Genomic DNA, 15,949 nt, shown 5'->3' with positions numbered 1-15,949 from the left:
TGGAACACTATCCTAATATGTGACCACATCCTAATTATAAAGAAAAAAAGGATACATACATATATATATATATATATATATATATATATATATATATATATATATATATATATATATATATAGAGAGAGAGAGAGAGAGAGAGAGAGAGAGAGAGAGAATAGCAGGAAGAGAGGAGAGATGGTCCAATCATAAAGAGATTTAGTCCCCGTCCACAGAGGGAACAGTGAGAACAGTGATTTAGACAGCCCCTAGACAGCCCCTACACAATTACATGGTTAGATCCCAGTTGAATCTATTCTTGATGCAGTGCAATTCAACATAATGTTGCTTAATGAAATGTAAACCAACCAATCTCACCCAATATACACATACAAGCTGAAATAATGTTTAAATGAATAATACTCCTCTAACCTTCTCTCTAAGAATAGGATTTGATTCCAGCTATAGTTAAAATACTAGCCACATTTATCTATTTTCTTACTTTAATAGCTCAGGCTGGGTTTCAACAAAAAAAAGGGCCCCAGCTTGACTTCGATGTTTAACTATCTTAGAAACAAATACTATAAGCCACTGGATCTCCTGCATCAACTCTAAACAAACGCTAGTTTAGAATTCCATATGTGGTTCTCACTAGTTTATTGAGCTACGAAGGATGAGCTAAATGTAATATAAATGCTTGGCTCATTACCATTCAGCCCAAACATTTTATGGCTTGGGAACTTGTATGTGAATCCATGCAGAGGTCAATGTTCCTAATTTAGAATCATTAGGAATATTTGAATTACGTCCATTAGTCGAGACATGGTTCATGGTTTATTACGATGTCATGCATGCCATAATTTGCATCCCATTCTACACTGAATGGCCCAACCAATACCTGGAATGGCCAAAAATCATAAAAAGGCTGCTTAATCAGAAACGATCGTGTACATCCACTCTGGACACCCTACCTCATGAGAATATTTAGCAATATAGATTAAGATTAGGGCATTCTCTCTCCTCTCAAACCATTACATGGGAAGCTTTACAGAAAAAGGTAACCACACATCTGTATTTAGAGCATTTGTAGTCTTCTGTTTGAGCCTCAAAGCATCCATCAAGAAAAAATTTGTGTAGTTCAAACAACATAGCATAGATTACAAAACTACTGTTCTTTGTTCCACTAGCCAATCTTTCTTGCAAAATGGGAACCAAACTGGATCTTACAGAAAGTCTAAACTATTATGGTCTATAATCATTAATAAAATCAAACCCAATCAAGCTCACTTGTTCTTCGATGATATATGTCATAAAAACATAAACTAGACTGCAGCAATTTGATGCTCTGGTTACATTACACATTCTTCCCAATCGAAAGCCGACAGATCACACCCAACCCGAACCCATACTTCTTGCTACACTCCAATTGCTCAGTTATGATGCTGCAGTGAAATTGGAAAACGAGTGCTGTAGATCATGCAAACTAGCTCCAAGGAAAACCAACAAGTGAGTTTTAATTGCTTTGCAAACCAATAGTTCTCCCTCTCTTTTGAAATGTAATAAAAAATAATCTATCTTGCTGATTGGGCAAGTGGATGGAATGCTGGTGTCCAAGTGACATAAAGTGATATAGAAAGCAGAAATCAGCATTTAATTAGTACCATTGGAAAAACAACATGCATCCTAAACATAATAGACTCAGATCCTGCTGGAAATTATTTTTGCAATTCAATGTCATGTTTGAGCTTACCTTAAAATAGAGTCTTTAGTAACATACCATCTGTATGTAGATCCAGTAAGCATGAGAGCATTTTCAAACAACCAATATAAAACATGACACGAAAAATGTGTTAATGAGACTGTATGCAGTACCAATTGAGTGACTTGATAGAAAGTTTCCTTTCTAAACCTTATTTAGCTATACATATCAAAAAGGAAAATGTTATGGAACGCTCAAATGAAGCATATATACATCAAACAGTAAGCTGCCTGGAGTAACTATTCAATCTTTAGGATCGATAAAAATAAGACTATAGCCAGTTAGCAATCTAAATCAAATGGATGTTCTGTTCCATGGTGCATTACATGTAACTAGACTTTGTGAAATTGTCATTTATAACAACATTCACGATCCATCTGCCCTTTTCTCTGAAGAGAAGAACAACCCATTCTTAGCTTTACAGATTTTCAGCAATTAAAGATGTTCAAACTTTCTGATAAAAAAGCTAAGGCAACAATCTGTTTTGGGGGGAAAAAGGGAAGGCAATGTGCTCTGCTGTTGTTCCCATGGAGGCATCTCCACAACATCCGTGCTCTAAACTTATTCACAGGCAGAACAGTTTTAGGTATTCCTGCTTCATGATTTTAATATCATGTGATTTCGTCATGCCACATACTCCTCGCTCAGAACTTTGGCTGAGACCTGATTCATGTTATGCTCTAGGTCCCATCCAAGCTTTTCATTTGGTTTGCTTGTGTTCTGTATGACTGATCCCATAAACTTGTATTGATAGCTTTGTGTTACTTATGTTCACAATGTTCTTAGGCTTGGATTATGCTACAGCATATCTGTAATATGTATGTGACATCATCTCTTGCTTTATATTTCTGCCAATTGTCAAAGCATAACTTTAAGAGTTCTTCTGAAATATCTTGTATCGTTTTTTTGCCACATAAACTTATAACAATCTCTTGTGCATATGAAGATGACTCAGGTTGGACATCTTTCTTCTGGATAAGTATATATAATCGTGTTTAAAATACAAATCAGGTGACGAGAAGATCTTTGTGCTGATGTTTATCCGTAACTTTTTCGTCAGAATTCATTCAGATAGATGAAATGCATCCAAACTGTTGAATTGCGACCCCTGCTTTCAATGCATGCATTTTTTTTTCTTTTTAAGTTCTTCTTAATGCTTTGTACAACAAGAACAAGTAATAGCACTGAACTACTCAAGTGTACTATTCAGTCCTACAGTGAAACCCATGCTACTTCAGGTTGACCATATATGTACCGGTACAGGCCGGCATGGACTGAATAGGCTTATGCTGGGGCTTATGTCAATGGTGCCCAACTAAATTGACTGGCTTACGTAGTTGTCAAGGATTATATTTCAATGTGCCTAGTTGGAATTGGCATGATTGACACCAAGATTCGTGGTTCCGGCATCGGATTCCGTACCGGTACCACACTAGCACGGTATCGGTATGGTACAAGACAGAGTTTTTTTGGCGTATCCTCTGTACTAAGTATCGGTACGCCATCCATACCGGATACCAGTACCGAACCGGGCCAGTACGGTATAGTATGATTGACACAATAAAGCATCATCTAAATCAATGCAATGCTTCATCAAGAGTATGATATTGGTAGTTTCTAGAATGTAGTTTATACCAAATATGATGCAGTTGTGGATCAATGAATGTTATGTTCAAACTGAAACTAGGACAAGACTAAAAATAATAAAAATTGTAATTCAAGTTTTTACGGGTTTAGAGTGATATCAACTATCTTACCCAAGTGTCAAAGAATGGTGGGACCATTCATATGGTCAGCCAACATAGGCACATCATCCTTGACCTCTCCTTGTTGATTGGAATCCAATAAAAATAAGTTCAGCCAAAATTTGGATCTAAATATAGCCCGTAGAAAGTTATCTAGTTTATGCCATCATGCACCTAAGCATAAAGAAAACATGTAATAACTAACACTAAAAAGCATAATAGTCATTACTTGCGTCAACCAGCAATTCCAGCCTATGCCATCCCAATACTGCATACATCATAGCAAACACACCACATGAAGACCTATAACAAATAAGAACAATGTAAATTATCCACTTCTAGATAGAAGAGCATAGTTAGATTCAATAAAGACTAACATACTTACACATCACTTTGCTTGGGAATGGAATCAATCAAGTCCAATGGTCATGTTTCAACATCTATGTTAGCCCAAGTTATAGTCTTCCTGTAAGGGCCCGGTCCATTGACCAGCCCGCACTTGAATTGGGCTTGTAGGCCGGCCCGAAGAGGCCAACCCAGCCTTTCACGTGCCCCGCACGTGATGAAAATGGGAGAGGAGGACTCCAGCTGGGAGTCTCCTTCCTCCCCATTTCGATCACGATCGCGATTGGAAAAAGCTGAGTTTCAAGCTTAGTCGAACATCGAAAGCTCGGACCTTTATCTATTTAAGATTGTGCATCCTCCTCCTTCATATCCATAGAAGAATAGGCTAAAAATCCTTCGATTCAAGCTTTCCCTCTCCGAGCATCCCTTTCAATTCGTCGCTGAAAAAAGGTCGTCGGAACCTCATCGGACCGAGGTGAGAATTCTTCGCCTTCCCTTTCTTTCTTAGGCTTCTAGCCGTTGTTCTTAGCCTTTTTGGAGTTGGCAATCGCCGGATTTACATCCAAAATAGGGTACTCCTGTTTTAGTTCTCTTTCCCCTTCTTTCGAGAACAACCGAGCCAAAATTCTCCTTATCCGGCTCTATTTTTGGGCTGAATCCGACCAGCCACCCCCCGCCACCGGCCGCCGTCTGCTGGCCGCCGCCACTGCCTGCTGGTACACTGTCGGACCATGACCATGACGGCCACTAGCCCACCTCCCTTTCTCCCCTGTTTACCGTGAAAGAAAGAAAGAAAGAAGAGGAGAGAGAGAACCATCCCTCTCTTTCTCCCTCTCATTTTCTCTCCTCTCTAGAAGATCAAAGAAACCCGATATCGAGTCCGATCGACCTGATCTACAAATTCAAGTGGACCCATATAAATGGCCTTAAGCCGCCTTGGTGTCCGGATCACCTGCTAGACTGATCCCCCCAGCACTGTTAATGTCCTTAAAACCTTCATTAATGAATCATGTTGATTAAACTTGGCCCTAATCGAATCCATACCCCATGATTTTATTAATCGCTCAGACCAGATTCTTCGTGTCCTTCCTCATAACCTCCATCTATATTAATTTAGATTTTTCTGTATTTTTCTTCCAACCTTTAAGAGATTCTAAAGTATCAAAAATCTTCATAGAAACCTCCTCATATCTTTATTGTAAATATCTATACAATCTCAATTAATTTTTTATCACTTAGTTCTTTAACTTCTGCAGTTGCTATAGCTTATATGATATCATTATTTCTTAATCATTCCATCCTAAATTGACTGCACATCCATCTTAACATTTTCATTTGTGCAACTCTCATTTTATTTTCATAAGTCACTCTAAACTATACAACATTATAGGCCTATCACACAATATTCCATTAAATCTCCAAGGTATATGCCTATCCCATGATATTCCAAATACATCTCTAATTTATCCAACCCACTCTTATTCTATAACATAATCTTCATCTATCTCTCCATTATTTTATACAATAGGTTCTAAATAACAAAATTAGCCACTCCATGGTATCTATTATTGGTCAATTTTGATTGATATTATATATTTATTTTCATTCTCATTTACATTTCCCATACTCTTTATTTGTTCTACTAAATATTTAATCTTGTTTTTTCATAAATCAATATTATATCACCCACAAATAATATGAACAGTACTATACCTTCCTGAATATTAGCTGTGACTTCATCCATAATTAATACAAAAAGATATGGATTAAGTATAAACCTATTATGACCATAAAAATAGTTGCCATACCATGGCGATACCCTAGCATGCACATCTTCCATTATTTCAGTATGTCTTCTATGAATAATTTCCTTCTTGATCTTGAAGCAGACCAAATTACCTACTTAGACACCCCATCACAAGCTTTCTCTAAATCAAAAAAAAAAAACCTTTTTCCTTCTATTTACATCTTTTATTATTTGTCTAAGTAAAAAAAAAACTTCCTCATTGATCTTTCAGGTATAAATTCAAATTGATTATCTTTCATGTATCTACTACTAGTGATAGTTGAAGTTCTACCCTGTTGTCAAGAAAATATTGAACCTAGGGCTGACATAGACTCATCCCGATGTAGGAATAAAACAAAAGCAAGCAATGCCAGCCATGGACTCCTTTCACCAGCATCTTAGAGATGAATCGCTCATAGACTCATGATGAATGAAACTGTTGAAATTTGATCTGCATAGAAAAGAGGTAGATATAACGAGTGAGATTCTGCAATGTAGCATAGCTGACAAAATGCTTGAGGGAATGGTCTAACAATCAAAGATTAGGAAACATATTAATGAAAGAGTAATAATAATAGCTATTCTGCAAAATAAACTCAGCGGATGGTTATTGTGAACGTGCTTTCTTGTAATAGTTGCAGTGCAAGCAAGATAGGAGGGCAAAAATAATTTCAGATAATGTCAAACTAACATAAAAAGATTTCAAAAGGAAGTTACTAACATATTCCTGGTAAAATTGGATAACTACAAAGATCCAGCAGCCGACATGACCAGCATTCATTAAAAAGCTTTCAGTATATATGGAGCAGCCCATATACCAGAACATCAAATATCACAACATTTTCATTTCATTTTTAACTTCTAATCCTCTGCTGTTTGAAATAATGCCTCAACTTCTGTAATGATATTATCAGCTTCCTCAATTTCAATGCCTTGCTGGTTCGACTCCTTCAACTCAGCCTGCAATAGAATAGTATTAGTAAGGTTTAATTAACAATGTTAACAGTAGTTGTCTGCGAGAAAGCATATATACCAATATTCCTTTTAAGTCTGCAAGTGCAGCTTCCAGTCGTTTGTGGCAATCAGGAACCATCATCCTTGACTCTGCCAACACATTCTCCTGCCCAAATCATTGGAATTCAATCAATGATATATTGAAGTTAAGTAAAACAACACATGCTACAATACGTTGAATATATGCCCCTTTCTTATGTTGATTAACCTCATGCATGTTGGGAAAAATTAAGAAAACATTTTCTTTGTTTTCCTAGTTCGATGGATAAAAGATAAAACCATCCTCAGAAAATGTGGTATGATGTCAAGTAATACAATCAGTTTGTTTTATCAGTTAGCCAAAATGGTCAAAATTGTTTGAATACATAACTTCATACAAAAAATATTTTGTATTTTCTTTTCCTTTTTTTTTTTTTTTGCTTTGTGGAATAGCTACCACCATGATATAATACTACCCTTAGTAGTAGGCATTAAAAGCAATGATGTACTGATGAAGGGGCTATTCCCTGCATCGGTAATACAATTGCTTTTAGTGCCTACTAAACAGCCTACTACCAACACTTTTACCCAAATAAAACCATATGAAGGCTCCTTGCAAACCTTTTAGTTGCCATAATGAGAACTTTTAAAGTTTACCATCATCAGATTTGAAGATTGCATTTTCCTCTGCTTGAAAGAACAATAACCAAAGTTTAGGGGATTTAAGCACTGATCAGCCAGATAATGTTCAAGAATCAAGAAAAATTGTAAGGTTTTTCTCAACAAAAAATGATAAATTTTATGGTTTTCAAGCGCTCATCAAGGTGGGCTTGTGTCTGAAGCTTAAATTCCAAACTAAAAGCCAATATCACCTTCCATTTTCATCAAAACTTTGGGCCTTCATAGTGCTTCACATGGTGAACTAGTATGTATATTGATTTATAAAGAAGTGCTTCCAGTTCATTTTCTAGTTCACTTCTGCACTACCCCATATCAATGGTGGAACACAGCAATTTCATGCAATGGAAATAGCCACAAGTAACAGGTTAGATTTAAGGCTGCTCAGCTTCATCATTATGCATGATTGGATGGATAGAAGATTATTATCCATCAGCATAATATTAATGAAAAAGAAGATACACAAAGTGAAAACAGAAAATTAAAAATAAAATGCTGATTTCAACATTTCTTAAGGCAGTGCTATTTATTAGATAGATATAATTATGATATGTATCACTCATCAGTATCCGCTGAGCCGAGCGAACCGGCATACCGGTGGGCTCCGGTATTGGTTCGGCACCGGAACCACAAAAAAAAAAAGCCGACGCGCGCGTGCGCCCGCGTTTTAGCTAAATGCCACTCTGTGGCATTAAATGCCCATGCGGCCCCACGTGGACTCGCGCGCAGTACCGTGTGGGCTCGCTGCCCCGCGCGAGGAACTGCGCGCGGGCATAAGGAAACAGTGTGAACGCGGGGAACTGAGCAGAAGCGAGGTTCCCTGCGCGTGGAATCGCATGCGAGCACGAGCGATTCCCCGCTCGCGGAAAGATTTTTTTTTCTTTTCTTTTTTTTCCCTTTCCCTTCTTCTTCCTCCTTCCCGAACTCTCTCCTCCTCTCCTTTCTTCCCCTCTCTCCTCCTCTCTTCTCCTCTCTTTCCCCCTCCCGCGAGCATGGAAGGAACCGTTGGGAGGGCCGGCACACATCGGGGTGCTCGGGAGGGGGTCGGCCCGAGGTACGCCGAGCCGTCTTCTTCTTCTCTTCTTCTTCTTCTCCTCTTCCTCTTCTTCTTCCTCTTCTTTCTTCCTCTTTCTCTTCTTTCTTCTTCCCCACTTGGTTCCGGCTCCGAACTGTTTTATGTGGCTGTACCATCCAGTGGGGATCGATACGTACTGAACCGGCCGGTACATACCGGTTCAACAGACCATGTCACTCATGGTTGATATACATACATGATCCAAGTGAGAAATATACCATTAATTTATTGATGATGGAAATATCATCCAGCATGATAGAAGCATTTGGTATAGTAGTATGGTTGGAGCAATTCAGTTGCAAACTAACATTTTTTCCTATATGCTTGAAGTTTGTAGAGGAGGTCGTAATCCAGTTTTTGGTGAATATGCATAATCGTCTTGATAGAATTATCGATGGTTCTAAGTTTCATGAGCCTACTTCAACATTATACAGTCTTGGCATGACTGGATCAGAAAAGTAATTTGGTAGTGCCTAAATTATAAAATTTAATCTTTACTGATCAAGATCTGAAATTTCATTTTGCAGTTCATTTCAGTGACTTTAGAATCCAAAAAATTTGCCAAAACAAGAATATCTTAACACATACCGACCAAAGCATTCTGGAACCATGCAGCAGGTTTTACAGCTATCACTGTATCAGTTATTATGGCTTTAGCTTCAACCAAGTTCTTTGCGCATTGGAAGAAACAAAATAAGCCATTATCTATTTGTGTTCAAACTCATCATCCTGTTCTGTTTGGCCACATCTGAAGAAACAAAATATTTTTTTATCAATTTGTGTTCAAACTCATCATCCTGTTATGTTTGGCCCAGTTGAAATATTTCGGATAAAAAGTAGTTACAGCAGACTTCCAACCTTGAGCTGAAATTTCATGTCTTGATGATCTTTTTGATTTTGGTCATGGAATTCAAAGAACTTAAGCACTGGTATGCACTTATGCTGAAACAATGGATACTTGTATGACATATATAGCAAATAGGATTTATTATCTTGAACATCAGATAATGGATATCAATTATTGCAGAAACAGCTTGGGTTAATACAAGATATAACATTTATCATAAGCAAGTATTCAACAAAGTGACCTTAGAGATCAGTAAAGCAATAGCGAAGCATGGTAATTGTAAATTAAAGGTTGTCCTCTGTGTTTTTGTTATGAAGCCAAATGCCATTAAAGTAGGGACAAAAACTTGGAGCAAGAATTATTTTGACTTTCCTGTTCAGCAAAATGAGCAAGTTAGGCTGGAGTTAAGCTCTACTAAATCTGAACTAATGGTCTCCCTATTGGATGATCATTTCTGCAAACAAGAAGTTTAGTTCAGGGAGAAAATGAATTCGCTTATCGCTACTGAAGTCAGTCGATTAAGGCTGAGGGATGCTTGGTTGGCAATATTCGGGTCAAAAAAACAGCCAAATTCCTTATGGAGTTTTAAGAGCAGGCATGCTGCAATGAAGGTGAAAGACTCTTCTTGCTTGGTTACGGAGAAAAATCAATTATTCAGAGTAAAGCTTGAGTGGCTATGTTTAGAGAACAAAATCTCAAAAGTCTTTATGGAACCCAAGGAAAAGGTATGTTATGAAGAGAGATTGAAAACTGATGGCTGATTTGGCTTGATTAGGGAACGCTAGCAAACTTGAGAATGCTAGCAAACTTGGCTGATTTGGCTGATTCAAGGTATAGCACTGGAATTCTTTAAGCGAACTCTTTAATTATTCCCGCATTCCACCAAGTTTTCAAGAACTGAATTAAATTTCCATCTCCTGGAGCCAATCTACAGCTATCTAAGGAGGTAAGTTTTAAGAAGCTTGAGAATGTGCATGTGTCTACCAACCATCATAAAACTTCTATGCTTCACATGTTCATTGGAGCTTTATGTCAAAATTCTTTGGATTTGATTAAAGGAAAAGTCAGGAACCACTTTACTAATTTGCTTCAAGATTCAAATTAAACTAGGTAATTTGATCTCATTGAATCAAGCTGCATTTATCAAGTGTAGATCCATTATTACTGCATACTCCTTGCTCAAAAGCTTGCCAAAGCTTTTAACTTAAAAAATGAACCGAAGCACACCTCTATCTATGTAAATAGCAATTTTCTTGACCATTCTATGAGATGCTTGGGTATAAAAAGAATTTGGATAAGAGTGTAAATAATTTGACCAGAGAGAGAAAGAAGAATTTTATTCAACCTGCTCAACTCAAATCTCTCAAAGAAAATATAAAAAATAGAAAAATTGGCGAAAGTAAGGTCCAAGTCCCCTTTTTTCCATCCATAAATAATAAAACTAAGTTACAAGCTTTTATTTATACTAGTGAGGTCTGCCCTTGTACAATTCTGGTTGGATTCCTCGTCCAGTTAAAAGAGGATATACTTTTCCGAAATAGACATGATTAATGGAAATAATCATAAAAATCAAAAATTTCACAGAAGGCAGGTCTCAAGTTCTACATGAACTTTGTGTTTAGTCGCTTTGCCACATTCTTCTCGGATTAGAGGATATGCTCGGCCAAAGTTTTTCTTAATGGAAAATTTTTGTTTTGATTGCCCATTTTGAGACTGAAATAATGGAATTTGGCCCTAAATTGCTTAGTACATTGCACGCTTATGAGGTAGCACCATGTCATAGAGCTTCAAAACTTACCCAATTTCAAAAGAAAAAAGAGCGCCTCAATTGGACACCATACTGGCAAGTTTGGGCCTTCTAAAGTTTGGTGCACAATTCAAGTTTCCAATATGGTGGAACTCACTATTGGAACCTATCCAATCCTCCCTATAGTGACCATAGTGGTCCACATCAAGTGTGCCGATCCTCTTGATCAAAACTCTCCCTATTTGAGGAACTTAGCCCCTACTAAATCAGAATTGAAGATGAAAAAATTCCTGCTTTCCCATCTCGCGGTTGAATCACTTAGATAATGAATTGTATTATAGAACTTTACCCCACCCTCTAGAAAGAAAAGTATTGTAGAAAAATTTGAATTGCCATGCATAGTTGTAAATTATTATATGTCAGTATAAAATGCTCAAAAGGTAGCATGTTGCTATGAAACTAGGAAATACATCCCCCAAGTATGCCAATTGGGAGAGACCTCTTGGCTAAAATTTAATTCAAATGAAGAAATTATTCCTTAGGTTTCTAGATACAGGAATATTATCACAAACTTAAAAGCATCTCTATTGTCCTATATACAAGCATATTGATGAAGGTGCTTCACATGAACTATTGAGCTTAAGGGTGCCATAGCTACTTCCAAAGCATGTCCAATCAAGTACATAATGCATATTCAAAGATGTAGCTATAGCTGGATAACAAAATATTTGGGTGTGATTACAATGATAATGAATCCAATAAAGGATATTCTTGATCTCATTGGTATACTTCAGAAATATTTGATGGTACAACCGTATAAGAGTTCTTTTGAACTTAGTGCGGCACTGCTTCATCCTGGCTCAACATATACCTTCTCTACCAAATCCCAAATATCTTGGAAGCCAAACAATGCCTTCATTTAGATAGTGTAGTTCCCAAGATTATTGTTGGTAAGACAAGGGATAGCTACTTGTCCATTTGCCATTGCCAGACTATCTAGCTCTGATACCACTATGTTAAGGGCAGCATAAGCATACAACTACTCGTATCCCTCTATAGTAGATATGGATGTGGTAAGGATAAGACTATAGGTGGTGAAAACGCTCTATTGCTTCTCTACTCCATTTGTTGCTCTCTTACTTGCAAAACGACTCCATACAAAGACTTAACATAGACATGCAGCAACCCTTTTTATTCCCTTATGTTAATATGATATATCACACCAAAAGAAAAGCAATAAATACTTACAAGAAAATACTAAGAGGTACTGCTTGGAAACTCCAAGAGACAAACATTCATGAACATTCACTTCATTAGATGCCTTCTTTCTTTTGCAATAGCTGTGATAATGTCCAGCTTGTCATGATATCATTATTAATACAAATGCATGGATCTTTGGCATGTATTTGCTTCATGCATTTTAGTAGAACACATGCTATTAATCCATGCATGTAGATACGAAGTGTACCATTAGCAGCATTTGACTATTGGTTCATGCTTCGCCAAAATCAAGACTAACACAAGGGAAGTCTTGTGCAGTTTTTAGAAACCCATAGAGGTCAACTAGGTAGATCCATCAAACCAACCATCGGATACCTACATCAAAAAGATGTGGACATAAGAAATCCTTGTTTTCTGATATAGTTGGAAACCATGAAAATACATAATCAACCTCAGGAATGATTACTCTCACTCCTTTTCTTCTTTTTTTCACTAGAATAAACACACCACTTTCGCTAACCCATACAAGGAAAACACAGCCATGTAAAGTTATGAAGGCTTCTTTCAAGAAAATTATAACTCTAACTGGGTGAAATTGGTCAAAATGGTGCTTAAATTATCAATTTTGAGAGTCCTCAAAGGGAACAAAAAGAGGTTCAATTGGTCAATTTAAAACCAGGACATAGTCAGATATTTAGTTTAAATGTTATTCCAAAATGAATAGTCCTGTTTGGAGTAGGATAGGTAGCCGACTAAACAAAATAAAAGGCTGTTATGATTGGATCCTGGCAGTGAATTTTGATGTTTTATATGAGTTTATTTGAAAGGAATATGGCCACTTTTCTCTTCTTTTTCTGATCTCTCGTCTACTTTTCTTCTTATTGTACTAGTTCTCATTAATATTCTCCTTCAATTTTTACTTCTACTTGTCGTATTCCTCCTCCGAATCACTGCAGTTATGCAGCAAGAACCAGTTTGTTCTATCAGATCTGGCAAACAGATTTATTAAATCTGCTGCACAGATCATCTTTTTTTTAGTTAACCTCCCAAATAAGTTCTGGACCAAAAAAAGTGCAGCAGATTCATATTTTGTACATTCGAAGTATCTACAAGGCTGACATCACCTAATCCACCGGTAGTTCCACTTATATGATGTAACACATTTCCCTTAAACTAAAGTGTGGATTTATCTTAAGCAGGGTCCAGCATTAAGTACACTCAGAAGCAGAAAACGGTACATGATGACACAGAGTGCAGAACTAAAGGATATACTATACGATGAATGTCACTCCCAGATTCTGTTGTATGGCAGATTAATTGTTCAATATAGAGAAAGATACTCAAACCAGGAACATGAGGAAAATTTTTAAAAAGAATGTAACAAAAATATATGTCGCAAATGTCTGTAAATACACACTTAAGTATTCACTAATAATTTTTTGAGCACTATTGTGGTTATTCCCAACACCCCAAGACTGAACCTAAGATCTCTCATATGGGGGGAGAGCTAGGCGCCAACCAGCTGAGCTGTTGGCCTCAAATGTTTGCTAAATTGCGAATTCCATTAAGGAAAACTGATCTAGCAAGTTGTTTAAGTAAAACTTATATCAAGAGGATGGTTTTCAGATTAGTGGAATAATCATATGAAAGTGGCAGGCGAACAAATAGAAGAGATAAATATGCAAATTAATAATTCTGCAAAGCCTGTGATACTTTAGGGTTCTAAACCATGGTGTGAAAGCAATACAATATTGATATAAAAGTAAAATAAAAATGAAAAACATTCTTTCAGATACCTGCTGCTTAAGATCATAAGGGTCAGCACATTTCTCCTTCATGTCTGCAGTTTTTGCAGCTTCTTTCTCAACCTCTTTCTCGTAAGAATGAAGCTCCTTAAGAACGCGCTTGCAGGTAGCTGCCTTGATTTTCAGATTTCTAAGGGTAGCCATATTGAACTGCATCAAAGTAAAAACAATTCTCAGTTACACAACTCAAAGATTTTGAATTATGTACCATGAAAATTTTACAAAATTTCTGCAAATGATCTAAATTAACATATGAAATCCACTTTATATAGAAATATCCTTTCTAAATTTACCTAGGATGAGTAAGTCCAACCTCCCATGTAGAAAATAAGGGTAAAGATCACCTTCACCCATTTTTCCAAGATAATCAACAACGATGACCCTTAAAGAGACCCATAGATTTCAAAAACCCAACTCCCTTTCTCTGCTTCTTATTCATGCATTCAACTCTCTACAGAGTTTATAAGCGATATTTTTGTGAAGTTTTCAGTTTCCTTCCCTTGCTTTCATACAAACGTACAAGTGTTTTCCCAGTAAATGAGCATGCCCAAATAGATGAAACATGTCTTCTTAATAGCATATACAAATCCAATAAGTTAGGTACCCTACCCACAAACTCGTGCTCTAAGTTTCATGGAAGGAATTCATTTTTGTATAGTGCTACCTCAGCTAGGAATTCAATGCAAAGTCATGGGATTGATGTCAGGTCAATGGCCAGTAGTAACAACATTTAAAACTTTGACAGATCATACCTTGATCCGTCCAAGTCAAGCTTATAAAAGAGGTTGACGATCAACAAAAAGATGCAGCGACTAATGCAGCCACCCACAAATCATAAGCCTTCCATAGATAGCACCCAAACAGAAGTAGAACTTAAATTATAGATAGCCACAAGAAAACAGAAGTCTTCCTAGAAGTACTTACAAGAATATGCAAGACAAAACACATCCTAACTGACTCATAGATTCTTCGATAAATTTATGATCAATGATTTGTACCAGAATGATCCCACATGACAACAAATTACCCATATCTAGGCAAAAATTTAAAAATTAGGTTGAAAAAAAAAAGTGGTACAAAATCATTATCCTACAGATCATTATCATCATTTGAGATTTAAAAAATACAAACAGCCCCAGAAATGCATTCATCCGTCAAACTAGGTCGTACTGAGAGATCGCTATTTTATTAAAAACTATATATCTCCTTTAACAAATTTGACCTATATCACAAGGTACTATGTGAAATCCCAACATCTTTCTCAAGATCGCTAACCAACAAACAAACATACAAGAAAAAAAAAATCGAAGAAAGAGTGAACCGGGATACCTTCTCTTGATGAAGCCGGAGGAGATAGTCGCCGGCGATGAGGATGGGTGGAGGAGCCACAGAGACGGAAGTGAACGGAGGAGAGGGAGGCAGAGGTGCCGGAAGGAGAGTTCAAGGCGCCGGAGAAGTTCGCCGCAGGAGGTTGTCGACCCTAGGCTGATCCTTCCACGTGTTGGGTATGGAACCAAAGCCGACACGACTAAGACGGCGTGACACCGTGTAGGATTGAGCTCGGGTCATTAGCTTAGGTTTACAGTCGAGTCAGGTTTCAACCATTTTCAGGTCTAGGAGGTGGTACAAAGAAATAGCGCTACTTGTTAAGAAATAGGTAGCTCTTTATCTAACTTGGAACAAGCTTGAATGCCATCAAAACACCCTAATGCCAAGTTTTTCTTCCTATAATACGGCCTCGATGGAATCAAATATCCATGTTAAGTTGATTTCCATGTTTGCTATGCATTTGGGTTTTGTCTTTCACGCGAAAGAGTAATTGATTTTCTCTTGCAACATCAACTATTGGTTCACACCATAGATCTCAAAACACTCCGAACTTCCTCATTCATCCATTTGCATTGGTCTTGAATTGACCGTTGTGCGATCTAATGATGGATTCGTGTAAAGCAATGTGAATCCTTCTCT

General features: G+C 37.2%; 1 protein-coding gene across 2 annotated transcripts; it reads right to left on the bottom strand.

Annotated features, from left to right (window-relative positions):
* Nucleotides 1–1,108: 1,108 nt before the first annotated feature.
* Nucleotides 1,109–15,524, bottom strand: LOC103718351 (tubulin-folding cofactor A-like). Of its 2 annotated transcripts, XR_015975149.1 has the most exons (7): nt 15,311–15,524; nt 13,973–14,131; nt 6,649–6,735; nt 6,337–6,575; nt 3,870–6,066; nt 3,714–3,787; nt 1,109–1,422 (listed from the first exon to the last, which is right to left on the bottom strand). XR_015975149.1 is itself a non-coding variant. In XM_008807135.5 (4 exons), exons 2-4 carry the CDS (start codon nt 14,123–14,125, stop codon nt 6,477–6,479), a joined length of 339 nt encoding a protein of 112 aa, XP_008805357.1. In that variant the 5' UTR covers nt 14,126–14,131; nt 15,311–15,524; the 3' UTR covers nt 6,285–6,476. The 2 variants fall into 2 exon arrangements, 1 of the variants encoding a protein (XP_008805357.1); XM_008807135.5 differs by lacking the exons at nt 1,109–1,422; nt 3,714–3,787; nt 3,870–6,066 and having other exon boundaries at nt 6,285–6,575.
* Nucleotides 15,525–15,949: the final 425 nt, after the last annotated feature.

Source organism: Phoenix dactylifera, chromosome 2 (genome assembly GCF_051530095.1).
Source record: "Phoenix dactylifera cultivar Ajwa chromosome 2, Ajwa_hap1_PhDact_Kaust_v1.1, whole genome shotgun sequence".
NCBI lineage: Eukaryota > Viridiplantae > Streptophyta > Magnoliopsida > Arecales > Arecaceae > Phoenix > Phoenix dactylifera.
This window is presented reverse-complemented; position numbering and strand designations above follow the sequence as displayed.

Excerpts from the sequence above, each read along its gene's own strand:
- LOC103718351 (XM_008807135.5), bottom strand. The coding sequence starts at position 14,125 with ATGGCTACCCTTAGAAATCTGAAAATCAAGGCAGCTACCTGCAAGCGC. Across the intron at positions 6,736-13,972 it reads CTTATGATCTTAAGCAGCAG|GAGAATGTGTTGGCAGAGTC; the intron begins GTATCTGAAAGA and ends TGATTTGGGCAG. Across the intron at positions 6,576-6,648 it reads CAGACTTAAAAGGAATATTG|GCTGAGTTGAAGGAGTCGAA; the intron begins GTATATATGCTT and ends ATTCTATTGCAG.